Source organism: Oryza sativa, chromosome 3 (assembly GCF_034140825.1).
Source record: "Oryza sativa Japonica Group chromosome 3, ASM3414082v1".
Classification (NCBI taxonomy): domain Eukaryota; kingdom Viridiplantae; phylum Streptophyta; class Magnoliopsida; order Poales; family Poaceae; genus Oryza; species Oryza sativa.
This window is the reverse complement of record NC_089037.1, coordinates 8,007,974-8,031,058: the sequence shown is the minus strand read 5'-3', so window position 1 is coordinate 8,031,058 and position 23,085 is coordinate 8,007,974. Positions and strand designations below refer to the sequence as shown.

Genomic DNA, 23,085 nt, shown 5'->3' with positions numbered 1-23,085 from the left:
GCGGCGCTCTGGCTGTAGGTCGACCCCATTCCTCGTCGGCTCCGCACCAAGTCGCCGCGGAGTGCGTGGTTGCGAGGCACATCCGGACGGGGGAGCCAGTCGACAACGAGGACGGGAGGCTAGAGTACCGCGGCGACAACTGGCGGGCGCTGTGGCCGGGCAGCGGCAAGCCCGGGCTGTGGATGAGCGCCATGTCGAGGCTAGCGGCGGTGTACCGACTCTTCACCACCGACGAGGAGATCCACGAGCTGACAGGTGAGAGGAGCGTCGTGAAGACGAAGGATGCAGAGCTGGAGCTGGTGATCCCGCCGGTGTTCGTGCGGTGCAACAAGGTGCTCGACGCTGGGGAGCAGAAGGAGGGAGAGAGAGAAAGAGAAAGGGGGAGGAGGGGAAATAACAGAGAGGTGATGAGTTGGCATCCTGACATGTGGGGCCACGTGGGTCTCCCGCTGACTCAGCGGCTACGTCGGATAAAACTGGGGTCAAAACCACCGAAGGATCTAAAGTAAACGGTTTTGTTAAGCTGAGGGATGTAATATATCTGGTTTTGTGGTTGGGGGATGATTTTGTAACTCAATGACAAGTTGAGGGTCCTTCAGTGTACTTTTTCCTTTGGGTTTTAGGTTCCAGTACAGGCTAATTTACATTTTCACTTGGGCCTAAGGCCCAAAACTTAAAGTTCAAAAAAAGGTCCAAACTTAAGCCCATGGTTGTGTTATACTTCTGACTTTGTTCATTGTACTTTTCCAGAAACATGGCCCAGAAACATGCTACTAGAAATTTTCCTTTTTGTGGGAGCTGGGAACATATGCTACATATTTTAAGCTGACCACGGTGTGATCAACTATGAGATCTCTTTGCTGATCCAAAGAAACTGTAATTATTGTAGGCAGAAAAAACTTATGAAAAGCTGTAACACAGGTTATTTACAGCAGCTTTGCAATCATGGAGTTTTACTACTCCGTACTACGTACTACCTAGAGAAACACTCGAAATTTCACATGCGAAAAAAATCTCTCACAACAGTATGACTGTGAAGTCTGACTGTCTGAGTGTCTGCTTCATCAAGCTTCTGGTGTAGTGGCAGTAGTACTATTTAAATCTCTGATCTGTTTGGTCATGCATCCATGCTAAGATATTTCCTCGTGTGGCACTGTTCAGTGTTCATCAGCAGTGGTTGGATACGTGAACCCCACACGCCAGAAATCATAACGTGCAGTCGGCCATGCTGCAGATTTAGATTTCGGCGATGGATCGGCCGCATCCAGCAGTAGCAGGGGGCAGTCGTCCCCAAATCTAAGCGTAGAATTTTGTGAGGCTGCCAGACTTCCAGAACGGATAATATCCATATCCGAAAAGACCAAGCCTGGCCACGAATGCGCGCTCTCCCGGATCTCCCCTTCATCTTTTCTTATCCTCAGGTACAAGCCAAAAAAAACAACAAATCACAACACAACAACAACCCCCGTTGATCGGTTTTCACGGACAGTGTCACGGTGCAGACAACGTGTTTATCCCTTTTCAGACTGTTCTTTTTGGCTAAAACTTTCAGAGTAACATCGATTTTACTGGGTATTATGCTGACAGTACTGCAGGAGTGGAAAGTATTAGCGAACACTGTAAAAAATTGTTTCTAGCTAGCTTCCAAGCAGCCGAGAGCCTGAGAACGACGTGCATGCTTCAGATATCCAAGGTCTCCGTCCACTTCATGGATTTTATTTTTTTCAGCTTAATTGCAGCAAGAAGGCAAGAACCCCAGTTGAGAGTGGAGATGGCCATTTTGTTCAGGCACTAGGCAGTGGGTAGGACGGTGAGGAGTGTGTCCTGCACTCCTGCTTCCCCTGACGATCGATCCCCATGCGTGCCGAAGCATCTGATACTTTTGCTGTGCTGTTCTTTAATTTACCCTGATACTTTTGGATATCTGAAGCAGTAGAGCTCGTTCACTCAAACAGGCTAGCCTGTTTTGCTTTCTGGTAAGAACTTAATTAACTAGTTGAGATCGACATGCATGGATGCGTGAATCTATTGTTGCATTTTTTCTAATGGATAGTTAGATTTGTTCCAGCTTTTTTTTTGTCAATTCTGTTACATTTGCAGTGTCTTCAACTTCTGCATCATTCTTCTCTATTCTTCCTTCACTTTCTTTCTTGAACTAGAAAAGCAAACCAGAGTTCTTTTTCCCCCTCTTCTACATAAACGAAAACAGCTTGTTGACTGGCTCCCTAGAGCTTTTTGTAAGTTGATCATCGAAGTAGCTAGTTCTCTTCACTTATCAGTCATCACTGTTCTATGTTCTATCTGCATTTTCCTTGATTTTGTACTTTTCCTGAACGAAAGGACAATCCTTAGCCATCATAATGCTATGATCGACTTATTCTGAAGTCATCCGGCCTCGATCCTCTTTTGTTTCGGTGAGATCTGTAATGGTTTAGGAAAATTATGGATCTCTGAAAAATAAGAAACATCTAGTAGTATATGAAATTAAGAAATGTCGGACCACGTCAAATCCTACTGGTATCATATACCAGATAACTAACTTTTTGAATGGAACCAAACACGAGATTGTGAATATATAGCAGTAAGAAATACAACCCCGAAGGGTAAAGGAGAAAAAGGAAAAGCAGTTTAGTGTACGAGCTGTAGGAGTAGCTTTGCTCCTGCCAAGGCCCAGATCCTTGCCTCTTCCTTCATTTCTGCGAGGAGACCAGGCACTGAGGTCTCATTGTGATCGAAGATTCTCCTGTTTCTCTCCTTCCAGATCTCCTTTGGGAACACCCTGTGTGTTTGCAAGCGCTTAGCTTCATTTTCATGCATGATATGATCTCTGGATAGAAGATAAGTAGCCCCCACACATGCACTTCGCCACCTATAGCCAGCCTCGAGTTCTCATCTGTTTGATCCGTCGCACATGTGGAGCAACGAAGCTCTAGAGTACGTCTCCTAATCTCTACTTACTTTTGCAGTTTGCACACATATTGAGAAATGCTTATCAATCCTTCGATCTCTCACAGACAATACCTACAAGCGTCGTTTACACTTTGCATGTATAGCTAGCCATTGTTACATACGTGGAGCATGTAGCGATCATTCGTTCCTAGCACGTAAATTAATCGCCGTAATTTTGCCCATGCAGACACAGCACACACAGCTACAAATCGACTGTAATTAAGGTACGTATATATAGGTGACAATGGACAACCAGCAGCTACCCTACGCCGGTCAGCCGGCGGCCGCAGGCGCCGGAGCCCCGGTGCCGGGCGTGCCTGGCGCGGGCGGGCCGCCGGCGGTGCCGCACCACCACCTGCTCCAGCAGCAGCAGGCGCAGCTGCAGGCGTTCTGGGCGTACCAGCGGCAGGAGGCGGAGCGCGCGTCGGCGTCGGACTTCAAGAACCACCAGCTGCCGCTGGCGCGGATCAAGAAGATCATGAAGGCGGACGAGGACGTGCGCATGATCTCGGCGGAGGCGCCCGTGCTGTTCGCCAAGGCGTGCGAGCTCTTCATCCTGGAGCTCACCATCCGCTCGTGGCTGCACGCCGAGGAGAACAAGCGCCGCACCCTGCAGCGCAACGACGTCGCCGCCGCCATCGCGCGCACCGACGTGTTCGACTTCCTCGTCGACATCGTGCCGCGGGAGGAGGCCAAGGAGGAGCCCGGCAGCGCGCTCGGGTTCGCGGCGGGAGGGCCCGCCGGCGCCGTTGGAGCGGCCGGCCCCGCCGCGGGGCTGCCGTACTACTACCCGCCGATGGGGCAGCCGGCGCCGATGATGCCGGCGTGGCATGTTCCGGCGTGGGACCCGGCGTGGCAGCAAGGAGCAGCGCCGGATGTGGACCAGGGCGCCGCCGGCAGCTTCAGCGAGGAAGGGCAGCAAGGTTTTGCAGGCCATGGCGGTGCGGCAGCTAGCTTCCCTCCTGCACCTCCAAGCTCCGAATAGTGATGATCCATATGGTTCCATGCATGCATCGCTGAGGTGCTAGCTAGCTACTATAGCTGCTCAAATCAAATGCTCAATGTGTCGGTAATTAATTAATGTGGTACGTATTAACTTAACCGATGTACGTAATGGACGCTCAAGCTAATTAAGGGATGTACAATTTACTAATTAATTTAATTTGTAATATATAGCCGATTAACTAGCAAGGTGACCCAGTACTATTTGTAATTTCTTTTCCCGTTATGCTACTAATTGTGGACGCACAAACCATTACCGGAACAGAAATTACTACTGATGAATTACTATATATAATAAGCTTATATAGATGGATGAATGTTTTCTGATGGCATCCACCATTTCATGAAAAAGCAACAGATGACTGGATTTGTAGATTCTTTTTGGTGTACTGATCATTACTGGGTCAGGTCAACTGTAGGTTAGTTATAGGGCAAAATTAGTTATGTAGCGCCGGAAGTTATAAGCTTAATTACATATATAACATTTGAAAGATCTAAACCATTTTAATATCACCAAAAATCACCTAAGTTTAACGTTCCTCCATATAGCATTCCGTCCGAATTTCTATGAAGTGTCCTTCATTTTCATTTCCTTCAAAAGTAAGAAGTTAAATACCTCCCCGCAAAAAAAAAAAGAAGTTAAATACCTGTAATGTTACCTCCATTTTCCACTAGCTTGTTCATCTCCATCTTAGGCAATCGAGTTCAGGCATGGACAGGGCAGCCGGCCAGCTCCATCGATCCCCCTTTCTTCTTGAGTTCAATTTTAGCAGCTGCGAGATTGCAAAAGGCTGCCACCCTCAAACTCCTCATGGCATGAGGTCACCCATTGCCGCCAACCTCAAGTTCGATCCCCCCGCAGTTGCCACAGTTGTGTTGGCCACCACCGTGCCCTTGTGCCAAGCCACTGCATGCATTGAACTCCCCAAGGTCGCGACTCTCAAGCTCTCACCCCCAGCTGCCGCCATCGAGTTTGTGCGCTGGCCACGGCTCTCGATCTCTCACGTACGTGCACCCAATCCCAGACCGCCATCCTTGAGCTCCCTCGCCTCGCTACCCTAGAATTTGTCCAATGCAGCCCTCAAGCTCCACCATAACAATTGTAGTCAAGCTTTTCATGTTGATAAATGAGGATGCTCTTTGGCAGAGTTTACTTAGAAGGAAATATGTAAATAATTAGTCAATTATACAAGTTGTGAAAATGTCTGGTGATTCTCATTTTTTGTCGGGACTTATGAAAAGACAAGTTCTTAAGTATGTGCACTTTCATTATTAATATTTGGAAAACCCAAATAATCCCCTACAAGTCACCGTCCTTTCCAATCTCCCGCCTATAGCTTAATTTCGTACAAAATACTCCTCAAAGGTCCATTTTCTCTTACAACGTGCCACCTCTATCTAGCTTTTATGTGCTCAGTGATTCACTAGAACGGATACCCTCATCTCAATCGAGCGGTAAGCCCCATCTCAATCGGGCATGGCGTCCGTCACAGGCTAGAAGTCACTGATGTGAAGAGCTATCTCAATCGGGCCACAACTAGCGCCAAATGACCCTTATCTGTGACGGGCATTAACTATAGCCCGTCACAGATGAGTCATCTGTGACTGTGACGGGCATTAATTATAGCCCGTCACAGATGAGAAAGGTCGGTCACCCATCTCGAAATTACTCCAGACCAAGCACACTTAACGTCAAAGTTCTTTAGAGATTGGCTTCCGGAAAAGTAATTGTAACATGTTGGTATGAGTATTCTATTAATCCTATTATGCCCTAGGCCAGGATGTCAAATTGGGGTTATTAAATGATTTCAAATGGAAAAGTCACCAAAACCAAAGTTGTAGAACTCATCGAGGTGCAAAATTTTTATTTTGGTAATTTCTCCATCTGACTCTATTTAAACAATTTGAAATTTGAAATTCAAAGTTTGAAAAGTTCAAATAGAATTTTAGATCAGTGAACGACTTCAACTGAAAAAGTCATCAACAACAAAGTTGTATAACTCATCAAAATATATAACTTTTATTTTGGTCATTTTTCTATATAACATTTTTTGAACCGTTTGAATTTGAATTTGAAAATATGACAACTTCAAACAACATTTTCAAATACTAAATGATATCAATTGAAAAAGTCATCCACAACAAAGTTGAATAACTCATCAAGATCTAAAACTTTTATTTTGGTCATTTCTTCATACGACAAAGTGATAGTAACATTGTTTACAAAATTGACATATCTCTTATCTGGTTTTATAAACTATAACACATATATGTAAAATTTGTGAATAATATATAACACATATCTCTTAATGCTCGATAGAGATTAAGTATATAGCCCGTCACTGATGAGTCATCTGTGACGGGCCTAGTTGTTATCTCAAACGGGCCTCAAGTTGGTGCACGTCACAAATGATGGTCATCTGTGACGGGCCACAACTTTAGGCCCGTTTGAGATATGGAATGTTATCTCAATCGGGCCTAAAGTTGTGGCCCGTCACTGATAGGTGTCATCCGTGACGGGCTTAAGTTTTATACCCATCTAACATGTCTGTGCGACCATATCTCAATCGGGCACTTTTCGGCCCGATTGAGATGACTTCCTTGTGACGGCCCGCTATTTCTAAGCATATTAGAGCCCGTCACAGATAGAAGGATCTGTACTAGTGATTTATCCCATCGTGCATCGCTAGCATGGTGAGCGAAGTTGTTCCCTATGTCTTCTCTTATTGGGCATGAGATTTAATACATACTTTTTTATAGTATACAATCGATGATTTTATTAAGTTGAGGGTAGGAGATTGGAATGATTAGTGATTTGTAGGGGGGGTTGGATTTAACAAATCAAATTCTGGGAAGATAAGTGGATTGATAATTCTTCTTTCAAGGAGCAATACCCTTTTCTATATAAGTTAGTTCGTAGAAAAAGTGCATCAATTGCAATTGTTTTGAATTCTGTTACACACAATGTATCTTGAAGGGCATTTGTGGGTCAAAACCTTGTGCTATGGCATAACTTGGTTGCTTATATTGTGCAGATTAATCTAAATGATAATAAAAGTATGTTTAGATGGAATCTTCATCACAGTGGTTAATTAATTTTTGGTCCATTCTATATATTTAGCCTTGATCAACAATGGTTATATAGAGAGTAATAATGTTTTATGGAAATTAAGGATGCCTCTTAAAATAAAGATCCTATCTAGATGCCTATATCGTAGCGTTGTGTACTATTGAGGGAATGTTTGGTTGATGCCTGACTAGGGATGGTAGGGGTCCTGAACCCCGGTGGGGATTACTCTATAGGGCATGTAAATGGGATAAAATCATCACCCATGGGGGTTGTTGTCGGGCAAAATATGTCTGCATTGGGGAAGTGGGAACGAGGACGTTCCCTAGCCCCCCGTCCCTAATTTCCCATGAGCCCCTGAGTATGGTAGGCATATGTGCATATTGCTTGAGCGCACAATCCATATAAAAATTATAAGTCCACTTAGGAGAGGCCCAATTCACAAGTCCCTCGTATAGAAAGTAAGGAAACCCTAGGCATATTATCCCCTCCTCTTGAGTGCTCTAGATCAAGCCTGCCAAGACTCCAGGCGACCAACCCGTGTCCTCGTCTCGTCCTTTGCACCGTGCCACTGGATCCACGCCTCCTCATCGCGTCCTCTCCATGCTAAACATTTGCACCGCCACATCCATGCTGAGCATTCGCGTCGTGCCATGGCTAATGCATCCACATTGGTTTCATACGCATCATGTTGTCATTGTTGCCTCCAAGCAAGACCTGATGCTATGACGCGTCCAAGCAGCAGCGGCAGGAGTGCGCCATGGCTGCCGCATACTGGCCTGCTGCACTCCTACTATTCGGTGGGTGTGCCTCGAACCCTATGCGGGGACAGTGATAGGGGAAACCCTTCCCCGAGTGCGGGGATGGGGTAGATTGATTTCCTTCTTAATAGGGATGGGAATAGGATAATTGAACCCGACAGGTGTAGCCTCGTTACCATCCCTATGCCTACATTGTTATAACTAAGCTTAGCCAAGTTGTGGCATAGTGGAAAAAATGTGGCCAATAAATAGTTGGTCAAAAGTGTGGCATAGTTAGCACAAGTTTAAGAGTATGACATGTCGGGCAAGGTAGTAAGAAAGTGTTGCTTTTGTCATAAAGACAAAACCATCCAACATTTCTTCTTCCAATGTCATCTTTCCTGCTTGGTGTGGTCTATTATTCGAATGGCTTCAAATTTAAAATCTCCTCGAAATGTAACTTATATGTTTGGGCTTTGGCTTTTACGTGTTCCTAAAGACATAAGAAATCATCTTTTGATGGGCGCAGTAGCTCTTTGTTGGTCCATTTGGCTAAGCAGGAATGAGTTGTTGTTTGATAACAAAATGGTGTCTTCTCCTTTGCAGGTTATTACTTTAGTTACTCGGTGGCTACACACCTGGAATATACTCCACAAACCGGGATACTATTGCAGTGGTATCATGATGTTTGGACCAGGTGGCGCAGTAATTTTTTTATCTAGGTGCATGGGTGGTGGTCTAGTCTATGGATTGATAACCACTAATTTTATGTTTCCTTCACACTCCTGTGCTTGAGATGAGGTTTTTTCTTTTATGGTTCCTTTTTAGATGTGTGCATTTTATACAAAGGCCGGGGGTTGGCTCAGTTGGATTGTACCATCTTGGTGTAATTGATTGAGTCTTAATAAAGCTTCTATTATCTTAAAAAAAAGTCGGCCAAAGGTTAAGAAAGTGTGGCATGATATAGTTGTGACGGCGAAACAAACACATGCCTAGGAAGTTGTGACATGACTAAATTGTAGCTTGGCAAAGAAACACAACCAACCAAACATCCCTTACTCTCAGACATATTGGTGGGAGTCCAGTGTGATCGCACCTCTACCCCACCGTCGGGCTAGTTAGGCCAGACCGGGGTATATACTCATATTTCTGTATAATGACAAAAAAGATCAAGTGAGGAAATTTTTTTTATTATGTTCAGCTTCTTAATAGTAGAAGCTCCTAACGACGAACCATCTCAAACTAATAGGAGTAGAATTTTTTTGACTACCGGTTAATAATACCCACACGTGGACGTAGAAAGTGTACGTACGTAGAAAGTCCCTATATGGGTATATCGCCTTTAACGTGCAAAACCGACTACTAATGGTACCGAATTTCTTATTAATTACTATAAGAAAAATCAGGCTAGAAAATTGCTGCGCATGCATATACGCATAAACCCCACGCATGTACTAGCTGAGTTAGGCACATGCATGTTATCATGGATCTGGGTGCCTGGGTACTCCATCACTGGTACACTCCATCAACACGGAAGATCTTCTCCACATGGGCATATACAGTAGTACTTTGGTGTGTAAATGTCCACTAGACTATGCGTGTCCTATATATGCTAGCTAGGAGTACTTTGTTGTGTAAATGTCCACCAGACTGAACACTAGGTTATACGCTGTATATGATCCAAACATGGTTGCCTAGTACTTTGTTGTGTAAATGTCCACCAGACTGAACACTAGGTTATATGCTGTATATGATCCAAACATGGTTTGCATCGTTGGTTTGGAATTTTGGATTTATAGTTGATCTTATACAGAGTTCCTTGATCTGGCAGCGTCTCCATACGTACGAGCAGTGATTTCTCACTACTACAGAAAATTTTTTTGCAGGCGGTCAAAACCAATCTTAACGTGTGGTTAGACGTCTGCCTGCACCTAGATATGTGCGAAAATTAGTATTTTCGCATGCGGGCGACCCATTATTCGCTTTCCAGGGGAGCGAATTTTGTAGGCGCGAACAATTACGGCAGGCACGCGGACGGCGGCTGCGCGCGGGCAACGGCGGCGGCTGCAGGCGCACGGGCGTCGGTTGCGTCGACGTCGGCGTCGGCTGCGTTGACGTCGGCGTCGGTAGGCGTGCGGGCAGTGGCCGGGCGACGCACGTGTGACGACGGCTGCGATGGCGACCCGTGGGCTGACCGCTGGCGGCGGGGACGGAGGCGGGTGGCGGTGACGGCGCACGGGTTGAGCGGCGGCGGCAGTAGCAAGGCGACGCCAACCAGGTGTTCGACGAAATGCCAACAAGGAACGTATTTGCGCGGAGCTAACTAATCTAGCCAAACACTTTCATACCCACTTCAGCTCCTATAGGAGCTAGCTCTCTCTGGAGTTGGAGTTGAGAGTTGGGAGTTGGAGTTTGGAGCCCTACCAAACGGGGCCTAAGACTGAACACTAGGTTATACGCTGTATATGATCCAAACATGGTTTGTATCATCGGTTTGAAATTTTGGATTTATAGGTGATCTTGTACATGGTTTCTCGATCTGGCAGCGTCCCCATACGTACGAGCAGTGATTTCTCACTACTACAGAAAAGATTTTTGCAAGCGGTCAAAACCTATCTTAGCATGTGGTTGGACGTCCGCATGCACCTAGGTATGTGCAAAAATTAGTATTTTCGCATGCGGGCGACCCATTATTCGCTTTTCAGGGGAGCGAATTTTGTAGGCACGACAGTTATGGCCCATATACAACTTAGAGGGGCCTTGTCCGAAAAAATCGTTTCTATAATATTGTCTTTTTTGGCTCAATTGCAGCTAAAACCTAACAGTAAATTTCATAGAACCCTATATTTATAGTTAAATTACGTGGTATAAAGCCCTAGTTATTTTGATTTGTGGCACATAACATTAGGGCATTGTGGTTATAAAGTATTACAAAACCCTTCGATATATATTGTGTATACTTACATTTAAAAATATAGTGTCTATGAATTATGATCTCTTTTTTTTATAATTATTGAGTTCTTAAGTTGATATTTTAACTTCACTACTTTGAAAAAATTATTGTTTAGGATATGCTGAAATTAATCGAGATTTGAATAAAGGTAGGGTTTTATAAAACACTTATAAAATCTCATGTGGTTATGTGCCACAGATACATACGATTTTCTATAATTTTTTTGACTGAAAGAACTACCGGGGCTTTGCCCAGTAGTGTTTTTTTATAACTTTATAACTTTAACTTGATAAAGGTGGATATTTTAAATTTTACTCAAAATTTAATTTTATGATTGATTTTGGATTTTTTTATCATAATATATTTTTCAGCCTTAATTTGGAAACACAATTTTTCAGCCTTAATTTGTAAACACAAATATAAATTTTTACCTACAAAACATTTTTATATCAGTAGCTTCTAAAACAAGAAAACTGTGAGGACTAGCATTTTCGTTGCCAGGGACACGTGCGGCTAGTGGTCACGGCAGGGGGAATTAATCTAATCCCGGGGTATTCAATTTCAAGCCTGTTGCTTCCGGACGTAGAGTACTCTATCCATTCTAAAATAAAATAACTTCTAGCATTTAAATTTTTTTTCTAAACTATAATAATATTTTCACCTAGATTTACTTCTCAACCAATCAAAATCTTCTCCTAGTTAATTTCATATACTTTAGTAGTCCTTGAGTGGATGCTAGCCAGGGTTTGACTTACCGTCGGTAACCGTAGGTAACCGTACGGTTACCGTGGTTACCGGGCTTACCGCGGGGTACGGTAATATAAGTACCGCGGTAACCTCCTTAAATTCAAATAAATTTAAAAAATAATTTAAATTTTTGATAAATTTTGTACGGTTTTATACAGTTTTTCACGGTTACCGCGGTTACCGCGCGGTAACCGTGCTTACCGCCGGGGTGCGGTAACCCTGGCCCCGACGGTTTTGGAAACCCTGATGCTAGCCAAAGCCTCATCAACAGAAGAGAGGACAATATCAACTCTCATAGTAGATAACATGCAAAGTATTTCAGACATTCTAGCTTGCTTACTAGCAACTGTTAAATCTGATAATACTACGTAAAATCATGCTATAATGCTCTGGGTTTATTTGGAAAGTTAGGAATGATATTACTTTAAAAGGAAATTAAGAATGGGAACCTATGTAAGTATATTATATGTAATGCAGCAGATGTCATGTCTAATAATTTCACTAAAATGTTGAGCTTTGAAGCAAGGGATGACTATATGGGAACTCTGGAAGATAATCCTAATATCTCTATTAATGTTTTGCCTGAAAATAGATGCTATATATGTTGATGCCTCCCGGATGGAAGATCAATCAGGCTTTGGCATTTTCATTCATGACTCCATAACTCTCAAGGCTATCTTTATTCAAGCAAAATCTTTTCTTATACCTCTTGTATTCAAGCTAAACTTGCAGGTATATCAATCTGACAATTTGCATATGTAAGGAACTTATCATTTCAAATCAATCAGGACCTGGTACGTACTACTTCTAAGATAGCAGAATTATATAACTAAACCTTATCCAGTTATCCCTGGAGCTTGTTTCCTCTTCTATCAAGAGTAAATCAATTTTAGGTGGAGCTACAATATTCGATAGATTTCAAGATAAATGAATAAGATGGCTGACTACCTTTTAAAAAAAATCTAGGGACAAATATTAATAGTTCTACTAAAACAGTTTGTCAAAATTTTTCTTACTTATATCATCATAATGGTTATCCTACTATGGAAGTTCTTTAATCAACTTTAATGGCTGAAGATGTATCTTTTATCCATGTACTGTACTTTTAATGTTTAATATAATGATTTTTTAAAAAAAGAAAAGGAAGAAGTGAGGAAACTCCAATTCTCTGTGGTGTAACCCGGTATTCTCATGTACTTCGCTCTTGACCGTGAGAGGTTTTGTACATGCATCAACGACGGAGGTGAGGTGACGCGCGGTGTTAACCTTTCTTCAGGTCCTTGTGTGCGTTCGCTGCCAACCTCGATCGCTCCATTAAGGGAAAATTTAAAAAAGAACATATCAAAAGTCACTTGAAGTTTGATATTCCATCTCATATATAAGACATTTTTTTACTTAAATCTCATAAGTCATTTTGATGCAAATATCCACCCTATACTTGGTTTTGTTGTAAAAACCATCCTAGTGCACATATGCTTAACCAAATCAGCTTGTTATCACTGATGTAGAGCCACCACAGGTTAAGCTAATTGAGTCAATCTTGTCCTAGTATTTGCATTAAACTTATTCTTTATATTTTTTTCTGCATATAGCAAAACTAGGTGCAGCAATTTTTAAGCTTTCATTAGCAATTCTATATGTAGAATCTCAAAAAGAAATTGTTAAGACTATTCTTCTAGAAGTATTAAATTATGTGAAGACCACATTGACGGTTCACAATTTATGAAAATATATTGATTCGGTCAAGCATGTGTGCACTAGGGTGGATTTTCAACAAAACCGAGTATAGGGGTGAGCATTTGCAACAAAATGACTTATGGCGTGGAATGTTAAACTTAAAGTAATTTCTAGGTGGTTTTTTCATTTTTTTTCTCAATGGAGGGGAACAAGAGAGGGAGCAATGTATATGATCAATAGTGTTTGTCATGACGTACCGACTGCTCCAACCCCCAACCGCACGCAACATTGATTGGATTTTGAGCCAAAAGTCTTGGGATCATCCTACAATGTCTCTGAGAGAACGTTCCATTTGTTGAATACATGTGTGTATACTTGTTAGGCAGTCCCTCTGTGTTTCTCTTACTGTTTTGTACATAACACATGGTCTATCTTCAACCCCATGCAATGTTTGTTTGAAGTAAACTCTAGTTTTTTTTTCTTAAAGAAAATAAATGTGAAGGACTGGAACAAGGCGGGAAGCATTTTAAGCACTCAATGTCTATATCCTAGTTTGTTGTAACCAATATGAATAATTGCAAAATATTTTGACAATATGGATTACTATTTACTCCATTTGTCTTCAGTTGTCATAAGATACAATTACTCGGAATACTAAGAACTACTCTCCCCACCCAACCACCACCCCTCAATTCAATTTTCACCAAATCTCGCTCTCAACCACTCTCTCACTCCTTAGCTATTCACATGGTCATCTCCCTTCGTACTTAATCTCTATCTCTATTATTATAAAAATTGAAAATGTTTTCGTTAAAATTTTGGTACGTTATCCGTGTTTGAATTGGTTCTATGTCACCCATATCCAATTCGACGTGACTTTAGAATAACTACTATACACCCCTTTCTAACCCTAAATTCTAAGTCATATTTCTTTTATCATCAAGACCAAAAAGAATTGACTCATCCCTCATCCCTCATGTAACAAAACTAAGAAACAATATGCATACATGCAACCAATGAATATTAAGATGGTTGCTTGGGTTCAGGGGCGGATCCAACGTGGGTGCAGGGGGGACTCGAGTCCCCTCTACACCCACAAGACCCATGGATACCCCCGGAGCACCCCCTTCAATTTTTTCACCATGAATAATAAACTAAAGGCTCCTAGATGGCTGGAGGTTGAAGAAACTGTGTAATTGAGCCCCCCCTCCAATTTTTTTGTTCTTGGATCCGCCCCTGCTTGGGTTCCAGTCAACAATTTAATTTAGCATGTTAAAAAAAAGACAACACTTTCAGTTAAGTCTTAGATATATGGAGACTACAAATAAGCTCATCTCATTTGGAAAACCCAGAAAATAAAATAGAACCAAGACTTTTGGATGGAGGGAATAACAAAAAAATATAGTATTCTAAAGGCAAAAGACTATAAAGGGAGGGGGTTTTTTTTATTGGGATGTTGGGGGCGGCCAGGCCACCTCCAGCTCTTTTCACTCCTGGCTAACCCTAGTACTAGTATTGCATTCTACGAAAGTGAAAAGGGTGTTTATTTTCACCACCCTAGGATTGACACTTCACATTTATTTAGAGTGAACACACATGTTGTTTCACCCAAAAAAAGAATTCTTGGATGTTCAAAATTATTTGCCGAATGTACTCGATGCATGTGTGCAATCTATGTGAGGTTTTGTGCAGAGATCAAGTTTGGGGCATGCATGAGTTGTACTACGGGAAGAGAATGAAGTGTGTGGAGTTAAGCTAAACTAAAAACGGACAATGTATCTGTAAATCAGTGCACCGAAATTCAAAAAGCTTTCCGTTTTTTATTGACTTAAGCTGCAGCAACTTGCAAGCTACATGCCTATAAATACTACAAGGCTACATACCCTAAGAGCATCAAACACACACACACATAGGCAACAATGGCAAGCAAACAGGCAATGAACTCTGCCTTGTTCTCTGCATTGGTTGTTGTGGTCTTGGCTTCTGCTGTGAATGGGCAACTAAACCCATGCCAAGCACCGGCACCAACCCCGACTGGAACTCCAGCCCCAGCACCAGCCCCGGTGGTGACACCGACGCCCGCACCAACTCCAGTCCCGACGCCATCGCCGGCACCAACACCTTCACCCACCGTTGCCCCTGTCAATCCGCCATCTCCGACGCCGCCTCCCAAGTGTCCGCTGGCGTTAATTAATCTCAACGCGTGCATTAGTGTCGGTCTTGGCAACCCGCTCTTGAACCAGGCGTGCTGCTCGCAGCTCTCCAGCCTCCCGAGCGACACCGCTGCTGTCTGCCTTTGCGAAGCCATCAAGGTTAATGCTCTCGTCAATCTGAAGGTCAAAATCCCCGACATCCTTAAAGTATGCGGGAAGGTCTCCGCTGTAGTTTGTGTTTAATAAGTACGTCGAGAGATAGCGTGCATATATATACGTACGTACGTATGTATGTACATGCTATACATAGGTGTGCAGCATATATATATATATATATATATATATATGCTGTGTGCTTGCCTCTACATATATACTGTATTAAACTTTTGGACGACCCAAATATATATCCGCCAGCAGCATGCGTGCGCGTACGTGCCGTGCTTCATGGAGGTAGGGTCTTAATATCCATATATGTTTAAGAATAATTAAGTTACAGGATCTGGGATTGTGCTATATATGTATGTGTACACACACGTGGCTTGATCATATCATTATGTGTACGTGCTAGAAGATTTGATTGTGTACTGATCTGTGTGTATGCATGCCTGCCTACAAAATCAAAATATAGTGGGTACAAGTGTATGTGATAATATTTCCTCATTTCCCTCTCCATACTGATAGCTACTCTTTCCTTCTTATTTTATAATTTAAGTTTGATCAAGTTTAAAGAAAAATATAGCAATATTATCAACACAAAACAAATATATTATCAAAATATATTAAATGTTAATATTAATAAAACTAATTTGTTGTCGTCCACAATGTTAAATAAGTCTGACTAAAAAAATCAAAACAACTTAATATATAAATAAAGAGTGCTATTATACTATGGTCTGAAAATGATTTACCTGACTCCTGCGGGAAACCCCCCTCCCCAAGACAAAAGAGAAGACTCGTTGCACCATGTAAACTTCACTAGTTCTTCATGTACACAGCTGCACAAGTTCCCCCATTGGAAGGCGTATGCATGAAGATGGGAACTGGAAATAGTGAATCTAATGGCAGATATCATAAGCTTAAAATTTGATAGCATTTCGCAAACGAAATCGAGATAACTGTTACTAAGGGTGAAAACGATCTGAAACGGTCGGAATCTGTAGCATCTCTTCGAAAACGATTCTCGATCGGCTGTTAATTGACCATATTTATCATTTAAACTACTCAGTATCGACATTAATATGATACAGAAAGAAATTCGAAAAAAAAAACAAAATTTAAAAATAGCCAAAAAGGTACGGTCGGAAACGGTACCCCTTAAATGGAAACGACACCCGGTCGATCGGGAATTTCCGGCACCTAACTGTTACAATTTTCTTTGCTAGTACAAAATACTTCCAACCTCAAATATAATACTACCTTAGTTTTATATTATAAATCGTTTTAACTTTTTTTAAGTTAATTTTTTTCTTTGATCAAGTTTATAGAAACATATAGCAATATTTTTAACATAAAACAAAGAATCTATCAAAATATATCCAATATTAGATTTAATAAAATTAAATTTGTGCTATAAATGCTACTATATTTTTATATAAAATCAAACTTTCAGATAAATTAACTTAAAAAAGTCAAAACGACTTATGTGATATGAAACGGAAGAAATACTTATAAAAAGGTATGTTCAAGTGGGCCATTAAATGGGCTTAACTTTTTCAAGTTGTGTTTCCAACTTCCCTGGGCCCGGACAAAACTTCCGGACTATTTAGATTGTAGCCAAAATAAACTTTACCAAATTTTAGCAATTTAACAATATTACCAAGTTTTGGTAGGATTACTTATGTATTTACTAGAGTTTGGTAGAAAACTAAATAGATGCATATATTTAACAATTTTATAAAAAAAATAGTATGATTTGAAATGACATCAATCTAAACAACCCCTTCATGCTCCGGTGACGCTTCGTGCGCTCCCCATCAATGTATGTACGTACTACAGCCAGATCGAGTTAGGCGCACATTGCTCCTGATCGACTATATGTGCTTGTTCCAACACCTTCATCGGACACTAGTTATTTTGTTGCTAAACACAATCTAAAATCATCTTTTTAGAGAGCTAAACAAGTCTTGACGTGAACGCAAATGTCTTAGATCACGCACAGTACAGCAGTAGCAAATGTCTTAGATCACGAACAGTACAGTACTTGTCAAGGCAATCGATCAAGAGATTAGCCCTTTTGAACTTCTTTATTCAAACACGCGGATCAATGTATCAGAAAAGAGCAAAGAAATTACAGCCGATCATCGACTAGCAGTGGAGCCCAAGAGGTTGGAATTTACATAGGGTGGAGCTAGCACAGGTTATGGAGAGCTACTTAACGAAAAAAAAACTCCAACCACAAAGCCAACGAGGGAAAGAAACATGATCACCACAAAATCAGAGAGGCCAACAACAAACCGAGCTGCCGAGTCCCCGCTCTTCCATGCATCCAGAGACGGGTTCTTGCAGGATGGAAGAAATCAGAGCTTGCTCGAAAGTGAGGACGTCATCGAACACTCGAGCGTTCCGCTCCTTCCAAAGACGCCATATCATGAGGATGACGAGTGAGTCGAAGCCACGCTTCCACGCCTTGGACAGAAGCTTCCTTGTAGTAAGCCACCACTCTAGCTAACAAGATTGGCACCAACCTAAATGTTGGCATCAAGAAGCATCTGTTGCCAGAGATGCCACGAGTATCCGTAGGCGATCAAGATGAGGTTCGTAGTCTCGGGCTTAGAACTACACAACGGATACAGGAGTGGCTATCTAAACGTCTGCCAAGCGGTCCATCATCCAGCTCCAGCATCAGCCATATTGAAGGCTAGCCATGCAAGGATAGAACTTGAATTTCACTGGCGCCCAGGTTCATCATAGTTGCTTCCAGCAGGGGATGGTTTTAGAAAACAAAATGGAAACTGTAAAAATTGGAGCACTATTTTCTTCGCTAATTAGACAATCAAATTATGAGAAGCGTTGCTGGTGTTGTGGTACAATCGTGCTTGTAGACCGCACTCACCACGTTTTAAATTTTGATTTCCACAAATATTAATGTGTAATGATCGTATTTGTGGAGGTCTGAGTGCAAAATCAAAATCTTTAGTGCCAAGCCCACACGGCCCCATCGCCTATGTTCACTTAGGATCAAGATTTACTTCCTACTTTGTCTTATGACCCAAGGCCCAGACCATTTGCAGTAGTTTTGCACTCCCTCTCGTGCAATGTTTTGTGGGCCGCACCAGCGCGTTTCCTGCTTCAATATTTCATCCGCGTGCACGCAATCGGAATATATTAATTGAAGCCAAAATCTACAAGCACGACTGTGTGCACGTACGATCCCAATTATCCCTAAGATCGAACGGGATCTTTAGCACAAGAATTGATGACTCCTTGATAGTAGTTTCACAGCTCATGCATACTTAGCCCTATATGTACGTACGTACCCCATGTACTGGGTGAGTTAGGCACATGCACTGTTTCTAATAATCAACTATATATATACGTACTTGATCCAAAACCAGCGCCACTAGTTTGCTTTTTTGCCACGCAATCAATCAGAATATTTAGCACGTTAAAACGGAAAGACAATCCTTTCATTTAAGTTTTAGATATATGGAGACTTATTTGTAGTCCATCTGATTTGAAAAAACCATGAAATGAAATATATAGGACCAAGACTTTTGGACAGAGAGAATAACAAAAATATAGCCACTGCAATGTTCAGCTGTATAATTGTAGCCACTGCAATGAAGCCATATAACTGCTACGCTAACACAAAGTACTATGAAAGATGGCCGCACCATATTTCAAGTGGTGCAGCCGAACACACCTATAGTATTCTAAAGGCAAAACACTATATAGGGAGGAGGGGTGTTTTTATTGGGATGTTGGGGCAGCCAGGCCGCCTCTAGCTCGCTTCACACCTGGCTAACCTAGTATTAGAATCATATTCTAGTAGAGTGAAAAAGGACATTTATTTTCACCACCCTAGGACTGACACTTCAGATTTATTTAGAGTGAACACACGTGTTGTTTCACCCAATAAAAGAGTTAATTTGTTATTGGGTGTTCAAAATTATTTGCTGAATTGCAAGAATTCAAGCTAGATATAAATCATCACTCCACAATGGCGCCCTCCAAGTCCTTCATAGGGCATGTTTGGAGGAGTTTCTAACTGCTACAACTTTTCTCAAAATTAGAAGCCCTCCCAAACAGTACAGTTTTTGTCCAGATTCTGAAAAGCTATAATTATAGAATTCAGAAAATGAACTAGAAGCCATAAGTTGGGAAACCAGCTTTTTCAAATTCTCAAAAACTAACTACCAACCAGTTGCTTCTCATAATTTTAAGCTCCACCAAACAGACCCATAGTGTTCTTCCTTGCCACTACTCCTCTACTGTTGGCTTTCGCCAGCGACCAGACCACCAATGCCCCACCCCCACCAGATTTAGCAATGCAGTGTGCCGTAGGAACCATGACATGTCTCACCGATTGCATCCGTTCTACTCTACAATTTCAGCAGCCCTTTGGTCCTAACTTCGACCGCTGCTGCTCGCTGATCTTAGAGCTCCAGAACAACATCGCCGCCAGATGCATGTGCGGCGTTCTCACGGTCGGAGGAATACCCATCACAGTCAGGAGCTCTTATGTAGATGGAATCCTCGGAGAACATGACACGGTTTTCTTCGCTGTCGACTGCAGCTAGGGGTGAAAACAAAGCGGATTCGGACATATAGTGATCATACCATAGCCTAAACCATATTTTTAAGTGGATTCAGAGCGGGTGCAGATGGTACGCGGAGAGGATTGTTTTGGATGTCAGAAATGGCACGGAGTCAGTTCGGAAACAGATTAAATTTGTCGGATGTTACATGTATATGCAATCAATACAACATCAAGTTAGCAATGCAAGGGACAACAATACAATAGTCAATAAATGACCCATCGAAATAATTATGTAATTAAGTGCTAAACAACATAAATATATAATGTCCATAATATAAAAACGTAGCTACGAAGTGTTAGATGAGAGCATGAAAGCCTCAAATTAAAGAGCTTAGGTTAATTGATAAATTAGGACATTGGATGGCTCATGGCTCATGTTATATGCAACATATAGAGTGGTTACATGAGTAGATAATTTCAGATTATCCGGCAAATGTCCTATCAGATAATCTATTAGAAAGATTGGATAATCCGCATCCACACCATAATATCCGTATCTGCATCTATATCCATCGGATTTTTAAAAGCCCATACCATATCCTCATTGTGGACAGATTCAGAGTGGATTGGATCGGATATTATGCGATCCGTTTTCACCCCTAAGTCCTTGTTCGGTTAATTCCTATGAGGGAGGGATTGGAGGGGATTTATTCCACATCTATTATGGTGTGAAATTATTTCCCCACTCCCCTCCAAACCGAATAAGGCCTAAATGCAGCATAGCCTAGCCAACGGCCGGGTAAATAAGCATGTATGCCCCCACTGGCGCCTATTAATTACTCCACTCTAAACTATTTTATGTTGCATGTACTGTAGTATGTTACTCGTACTTACTTTGATCTTGGTGTCCTGTAGCTTGACGCTTCTAATCGACTACCAGCTGTGTATAGCATCGCTGTGCTAGACAGCTGGCTATCAGGCTTGTACGAAATATACAGTGTTGAATAATGTATTGAATAATGTACTCAACGCATGTGTGCAATCTATGTGAGATTATGTGCAGAGATCGAGTTTGTGGCACGAGTTGTACTATGAGAAGAGAATGAGGTGTATGGAGTTAAGCTAAACTAGAGACTGACAAATGTATTTGTTAATCAGTGCGCCAAAATTCAAAAAGCTTTCCGTTTTCTATTGACTTAAGCTACACCAACTTGCAAGCTACATACCTATAAATACTACAAGGCACATACCCTAAAAGCATCAAACACACATATTCCAACAATGGCAAGCAAACGGGCAATGAACTCTGCCTTGTTCTTTGCATCAGTTATTTTGGTCTTGGCTTCTGCCGTCAACGGGGGACTAGTGCTACATGGCCATAGCCCATGCCTAGCCACGGCGCCAACCCCGACCGAAACTCCAGCCCCAGCACCAGCCCTGGTGGTGCCACCGACGCCCGCACCAACTCCGGTCCCGACACCATCACCAGCGCCGCCTCCCAAGTGCCCGCTGCCGTTAGCTGATCTTGGTGTGTGCCTTAATGTTGCTCTTGGCAACCAGCTCTTGAACCAGCAGTGCTGCTCGCAACTCTCCAGCCTCCCGAGCGACACCGCCGCTTTCTGCCTTTGCGAGGCCATCAAGGTGAAAGCCCTCGTCAATCTGAAGGTCAATGTCCCCAACATCCTAAAAGCATGCGGCAAGGTTTCCGCTGTAACTTGTGTTAATTAATCAGTACGTTGAGAGATAGCGTGCATGCATATATACGTAAGTATACGTATGTATGTACATGCTATATATAGGCATGCAGCATCTATATATGTTGCGTGTTTGCCTCTACATATATGCTGTATTAAACTTGGATGACCCAATATATATCTGCCAGCAGCGTGCGTGCGCGTACGTGCCGTTCTTCATTGAGGTAGCTATAAGCTAGGGTCTTAATATCCATGTATGTTTAAGAATAATAAAGTTATAAGATCTGGGACTGTGCTATATGTGTGTGCACGCGCACACACACACATGACTTGATCATATTACGCGTTATTATGCGTACGTGCTAGCCTGGAAGAATTAATTTTGTACTGATCTGTGTGTATGCATGCATGCCTACAAAATCGAAATATAGTGGGTACAGGTGTATGATAATATTTCCTCGTTTCCCTCTTCATACTGATAGCTACTCCTTTCGTCCTTATATTATAAGAGCTTTGATATTTTTTTAAGTCAAAACTTATTTAAGTTTGATTTAAGTTTAAAGAAAAATATAGCAATATTATCAACACAAAACAAACATATTATCAAAATATATTAAATATTATTTTTAATAAACTAATTTGGTGTCGTTTACAATGTTAAAGAAGTTTGACTGGAAAAAATAAAAACAAATTATAATATAAAATAAAGAGAGTGCTATTATATTATGGTCTGAAAATGATTTACCTAACTCCTGCTAACCCCCCTCCCCCAAGACAAAAGAGAAGACTTGTTCCACCATGTAAACTTCACCAGTTCTTCATGTACACAGCTACACAAGTTCCCCCATTGGAAGGCGAATGCACGAAGATGGGAACCGGAAATGGTGAATCCAATGGCAGAGGTCAGAAGCTTAAAATTTGATAACAGCTCTCAAACGAAATCGAGATAGCTGCTACAATTTTCTTTGCTGGTATAAAAATACTTCCAACCTCAAATATACTACTGCCTCTGTTTTATATTATAAGTCGTTATGACTTTTTTCTAATTTAATTTTTTTCTTTGATTAAGTTTATAGAAAAATATAGCAATATTTTCAACATAAAACAAAGAAACTATCAAATATAGTCAATATTAGATTTAATAAAATTAAATTTGTGCTATAAATGCTACTATATTTTTCTATAAACTTAAACAAACTTAAAAAAATCAAAACGACCTATATAATATGAAATGGAAGTAGTACTTGTAAAAAGCTATGTTCACTTGGCCATTAAATGGGCTTATTTTTTCAAGTTGTATTTCCAACTTCCCTGGGCCCAGACAAAACTTAGTGCTCCGGTGACACTTTGTGCGCACGCCCATACATTACATCTGCGTACAGGATCAGCACAGTACTGAAGAGG

The 23,085-nt window shown here is 41.7% G+C and overlaps 2 protein-coding genes across 4 annotated transcripts; both read left to right on the top strand.

Annotated features, from left to right (window-relative positions):
* Nucleotides 1–1,458: 1,458 nt before the first annotated feature.
* Nucleotides 1,459–4,258, top strand: LOC9266204 (nuclear transcription factor Y subunit C-2-like). Of its 3 annotated transcripts, XM_066308196.1 has the most exons (3): nucleotides 1,459–1,976; nucleotides 2,762–2,934; nucleotides 3,137–4,136. In XM_066308196.1, exon 3 carries the CDS (start codon nucleotides 3,194–3,196, stop codon nucleotides 3,932–3,934), a length of 741 nt encoding a protein of 246 aa, XP_066164293.1. In that variant the 5' UTR covers nucleotides 1,459–1,976; nucleotides 2,762–2,934; nucleotides 3,137–3,193; the 3' UTR covers nucleotides 3,935–4,136. The 3 variants fall into 3 exon arrangements, with proteins under 3 accessions (XP_066164293.1, XP_066164294.1, NP_001415155.1); XM_066308197.1 differs by lacking the exon at nucleotides 2,762–2,934 and having other exon boundaries at nucleotides 3,188–4,136; NM_001428226.1 differs by lacking the exon at nucleotides 2,762–2,934 and having other exon boundaries at nucleotides 1,739–1,976; nucleotides 3,137–4,258.
* A 10,885-nt stretch (nucleotides 4,259–15,143) lies between these two features.
* Nucleotides 15,144–21,715, top strand: LOC4332267 (uncharacterized). The gene is made up of 3 exons (XM_015774002.1): nucleotides 15,144–15,308; nucleotides 15,379–15,507; nucleotides 21,548–21,715. The coding sequence occupies exons 1-3, from the start codon at nucleotides 15,144–15,146 to the stop codon at nucleotides 21,713–21,715; spliced, it is 462 nt and encodes a 153-aa protein (XP_015629488.1).
* Nucleotides 21,716–23,085: the final 1,370 nt, after the last annotated feature.

Excerpts from the sequence above, each read along its gene's own strand:
- LOC9266204 (NM_001428226.1), top strand. The coding sequence starts at position 3,194 with ATGGACAACCAGCAGCTACCCTACGCCGGTCAGCCGGCGGCCGCAGGC.
- LOC4332267 (XM_015774002.1), top strand. The coding sequence starts at position 15,144 with ATGCCAAGCACCGGCACCAACCCCGACTGGAACTCCAGCCCCAGCACC. Across the intron at positions 15,309-15,378 it reads TCTCCGACGCCGCCTCCCAA|GCGTGCTGCTCGCAGCTCTC; the intron begins GTGTCCGCTGGC and ends CTCTTGAACCAG. Across the intron at positions 15,508-21,547 it reads TCCTTAAAGTATGCGGGAAG|CTCTTGAACCAGCAGTGCTG; the intron begins GTCTCCGCTGTA and ends CTTGGCAACCAG.